This window comes from Oryza brachyantha, chromosome 6, assembly GCF_000231095.2.
Source record: "Oryza brachyantha chromosome 6, ObraRS2, whole genome shotgun sequence".
Classification (NCBI taxonomy): Eukaryota; Viridiplantae; Streptophyta; class Magnoliopsida; order Poales; family Poaceae; genus Oryza; species Oryza brachyantha.
In genome coordinates, this window is record NC_023168.2 from 12,153,310 (window position 1) to 12,157,983 (window position 4,674).

Consider the following 4,674-nt stretch of genomic DNA (forward strand, 5'->3'; position numbering starts at 1 on the left):
CAATTTATTCAAGTTATTACGGTTCACTAATCATAGTGAAGCTGGGAGCTCGCCCTTAACCGTGGGCACGGCTATTCGAATAGTTTATACTCTGATCAGAGGTGTACTACTGTACCCACAAGACACGACTCCACTACACTTGAACGTGTGCCGACATACCACCACGGCATACCGGAAAGGACACCGTGATAGGACCCGTTACACAACCCTCCCTATTTAATCGTACAACACTTCAGGTTTCACCCCCTCCTTTACACCAAGTCGGGCAGTCCCCTCTTGTGCCTTGGTAGATCCAGAAGCAGGAGAAGCTTTCGTTACACCACGATTGCCCGTCCATACTCCATCACGCCTACCCTTGCCTGGGTATGTCAAATAGTTCGAAGTCATGCTCCAAATCCCACCTTACCCATTTCGGCATGTGGTTAGCACTTATTTACTTCCAGGGTTTCCCGTGAACCGGTCCTTAATTACCATGGGTGCGACTCTCAAAACCATGCACCCACAGCCCACCATTATCAATATTTTAGTTGACATTAACCCGAACCGGGTAGTGAATCAGTATCTTAGCTAAACAGAACTAAGCATGATTAAATGTGATCCCATGAGCTATTTGTTCTAAGGATGGCTAAGCTTTAACCTAGGCCTATCTCTAGTCAAGTTACCCCTGGTCCAGCAATGAATAAAGTTGGATAAACAACGGCATAATAATAAGGTTTACCCGAAAATAACATAAAGTAAGTACTTTAATTAAAACAATGCATATTTGAAGTAATAAAGCGGGGAATTTGCAATAATGGGTTCAATATGTTCAAGGATGAGTGTCACTTGCCTTGCTCTGGCCCTTGGGGAACTTCGGCGACGATCTCGAAGTAAACCGGCTCTTCGGTGGGGTCCAAATCTAAGCGACAAAGCACAAAAATAAATAAAACAGGCACAAACTCTACTGAAACAGCAAAAGAAACTATTTTTAATGGATTCTTGATAATTTTATGAATTTAATGAAATTTGAATGGACCTAAACGGAGACTAGATGAATTACTTATGAATTTTAGAAGTTTTCTGGGTTTTTAACTAAACCGAAAAGTCCAAAATCAATTATTGCGCAATTAATGGGGCTGCTGACGTCAGCGAGGAGAGAGAAAACTGACGGCTGACAGGTGGGGACCACCTGTCGGTGAGAGAAGGGGAGAGGGAGAGACTGACACGCGGGCCCGGGGAGGAGAGAGAGGAGGCGGGCGCGGGGAACGACTGACGAGTGGGGCCCACTCGTCAGCGGGAGAGGAACAGAGAGGAGCAGAGCACGCGGGCTCGGGCGGACGGCGGCGACCGGCGGGAGCGGCGGGCGACGCGGCGGCGGCGGTGCACGGCGACGGCGGCGCGACGGCGACGACCGGCGAGCGGCGACGGCACGACGGCAACGACGGCCGAGGTGGCGACCGGCGGGCGCAACCCGGCAGAACAGCGGCGACGGCGACTGGCGAGCGGCGACGGCGTGGCACGCGCGGGCGCAAGCAACGGCGGCCAGACGTCGGCGACGCGGAGGCGACGACGACCACGGCGGCAGGCGGGAGCGGCGAGCTTCACACTCGTCCGGCGACGGCGCGTGACTCGGCGGCGGTCGGCCGGAAAGGGGGAGAGAGAGGGGAGGAGGGTGCGGGTGCTCACCGGCGGTGGCGAGGGCGCGGACGGGTCGGCGAGACCGAGGCGGAGGTGGCGACGCGGGTGGGTGCGGGAGATCGGCGGTGGCGGCGGAGATCGATCGGCAGCGGCGAGGCGACCGGGCGCGACGGCGATGACGCGACGGAGGAATGCGCGGCGCGGGGGACGTTCACCGGCGACGACGAGGATGGCGACTGGTCGGCGACAGCGACGCTAAGGTGATGACGCGGCTGGACAGCGGCGGAGGCGTCCGACGGCAAAATTGCACGGCGGCGGCGAGAGGCAGCAGCGCGGCGACGACTCGAGCGGACGGCGGAAAGTGAGCGACGGCGCGCGGCGGCTCGGGATTTGTAGGGTGGCGGCACAGGCTAGGGCGGGCGGAGGTTGGAGACCGAGTCGGTGACGACACGGTCTCGGCGGCGGCCGTTGCGGCGGCGGCGGTTGCGGCGTGGCGGCGGACTCGGACTCGGCCGGCGCGGCGCGGGCGCGGGCGGGCAAAACGGTCACTGACAGGTGGGCCCCACCTGTCAGTGGCGCGTGAGAGAGGAGGGAGGCGGCGCGGACTCGCGGCGCGGGCGACGCGGCGAGCTGGGCCGAGCGGCGGCCCAGGCGGGGCGCGCGGGCGGAGGGGAGCGGCCGGCGCGACTGGGCCGGCCGAGGGGGAGTGGGCCGGCTCGGCTGGGCCGGCCCGGGAAGGAAAAGAAAAAGAAAAAGAAAAGGAAAAAGAAAGAGGGAGGAAAATTGGACTTTGGCCCAATTTGAGAAGGAAGGGAAAAAGAAAGGAAAAAGGAAAACCCCACTTTTGCCGAGTTTTAAATTAATTTGTTTGGCCAAATTTTATACTTCTGCAATTTGAATTTAAATCCAATTAGTCGATTTGCGAGCCTCGATTTACTTGAATTAATTCCTTTTAGAGGGATTTTTCCTGAGTTAATTAAGCCAATTGTTACTTACGAATTTCTTTTTACAGTTTAGGCTTAGGACGAAACTCCGGGTGTGACAACTTCCAAGCCCACTAGGTGTCAGTCGTCACGTCCTATCCAATCGACAAATCATACACAATAAGGAAGTGCAAGGCTGCATCGCAAAGTGAGCACTGGAGATGATGCCATACGACATCACCTTCAAGCCCCGCATCGCGATCAAGTCGCAAGCGCTCGCCGACTTCGCAGCCGAGTAGACCGATGTACAGCGGGAAACCACGCCAGAAGAGCTGCCCCACTGGACAATGTACTTCGACGGCTCCCTACGCATGTCGGGGGCTAGGGCTGTAGTGGTGCTTATATTGCCGGCAAAAAGTTCAAGTACGTACTCCAAATCCACTTCCCAACCTCGCATAACGTAACCGAGTACGAAGCACTCCTCCATGGGCTGCAGTTGGCTATATCCCTTGGGATTAGGCGGCTGGTCATTTGTGGGGACTCCCACCTAGTAGGCAACCAGGTCATGAACGAGTGGACCTGTGCTGATGAAAACATGCAAGCCTACCGAATGGAGGTGCGCAAACTGGAAAACAAGTTCGAAGGTCTTGAGCTGGTCCACATTCTGTGGCACAACAACAAAGCCGCCGACGAATTAGCCAACCTTGGCTCAAAGCGAATGCAGGTGCCAACCGACATATTCGTCGAACACCTTACGAAGCCAACAGTCGAAAAGAAGGCCAAACCGAAGCCAGCCCCGAGTGAAGCAACAGATGAAGGGAACAATGGCGAACCGTCGGACTACGACTGTACGGTCGCTGTCATCAATGACGACTGGAGAACCCCGATCATCAAGTTCCTCACGGAGGAAGTCCTCCCGACCGATAAAGCAGAAGCCGAGCGCGTCAGTCCACGAAGCTACTGCTACTTCGTGTCAGACGAAGAGCTCCTCCGACAGAGCGTGTCGGGCATCCTTATGCGTTGCGTGCTCCCTGATGAGGGCAACAAATCCTTAAGTCGATCCGCTCGGGCCTCTGCGGCAACCACGCCTCAGCCAAGACGCTAGTCGAAAAGGCCTACAGGCAAGGGTTTTTTTGGCCAACCGCCGTCACAGACGCGCAAGAACTGGTTAGAAAGTGCGAAGGTTGCCAATTCTTCGCAAGGCAGATGCACGTGCCGGTGTAGGAGTTGCAAACTATCCTGATCTCATGGTCGTTTGCTATTTGGGGACTCGACATAGTCGGGCCCTTCAAGCGAGCGCTAGGAGGCTTCACCCACCTATTTGTCGCCATCGACAAATTCACAAAGTGGATAGAAGCAAAACTAGTCGCCACAATCGACTTGGCGCATGTGAGAGACTTCATACATAACATCATCTACCGCTTCGGCATTCTGAACCGTATCATTACGGACAACGGTAGACAGTTCATCCCTGGAGTTTTTCAGGATTTTTGCAAGGAGTGTGGGATCAAGGTTTGCTATGGGTCCGTAGCACACCCGAAAAGCAACGGGCTGGTTGAGAGAGATAACGGCATGATCCTGCATGGCATCAAAATCAGAGTCTTCAACCGACTACATCCCTACGCTGGACGATAGGTACAAGAGCTGCCACCAGTACTCTGGGCACTCCGCACATCCGTCAGTCGCGCTACGGGACAATCGCCCTTCTTCCTTGTATACGGAGCAGAAGTAGTCCTACCCACCGAAATTGACCATGAATCCTTTCGCATACGCCACTACAATGAGTCCACGATAGACACGGCTAGGGAAGACGACCTCAACAGGTTGGAAGAAGCTAGGGATATCGCGACTATCTAGCCGGCACGCTACCTACAAGGACTGCGACGATACCACAACAGGAACATTCGGGGACGGGCGTTCCTAGTCGGTGACCTGGTCCTACACAAAGTACAGACCACAAAGGATCGACACAAGCTCTCTCCAGTCTGGGAAGGGCCGTACATCATAACCGAGGTAACTCGGCCCGGCTGATACCGACTAAGGATGGAAGACGGAAGGCTGCTAGAGAACTCATGGAACATCGAACAGCTACGTCCCTTCCACACATAGTCAATTTTTTGTATTTTTTTCTCAT

The 4,674-nt window shown here is 55.2% G+C and overlaps 1 protein-coding gene across 1 annotated transcript; it reads left to right on the forward strand.

The window, feature by feature from the left end:
* Nucleotides 1-3,105: 3,105 nt before the first annotated feature.
* LOC107304345 lies at nt 3,106-3,645 on the forward strand. The gene has a single exon (XM_015838083.1). It carries the CDS (start codon nt 3,106-3,108, stop codon nt 3,643-3,645), a length of 540 nt encoding a protein of 179 aa, XP_015693569.1.
* The last annotated feature ends 1,029 nt before the right edge of the window (nt 3,646-4,674 follow it).

What these genes read in the sequence shown, in the direction of transcription:
- LOC107304345 (XM_015838083.1), top strand. Translation starts at nt 3,106, where the DNA reads ATGAACGAGTGGACCTGTGCTGATGAAAACATGCAAGCCTACCGAATG.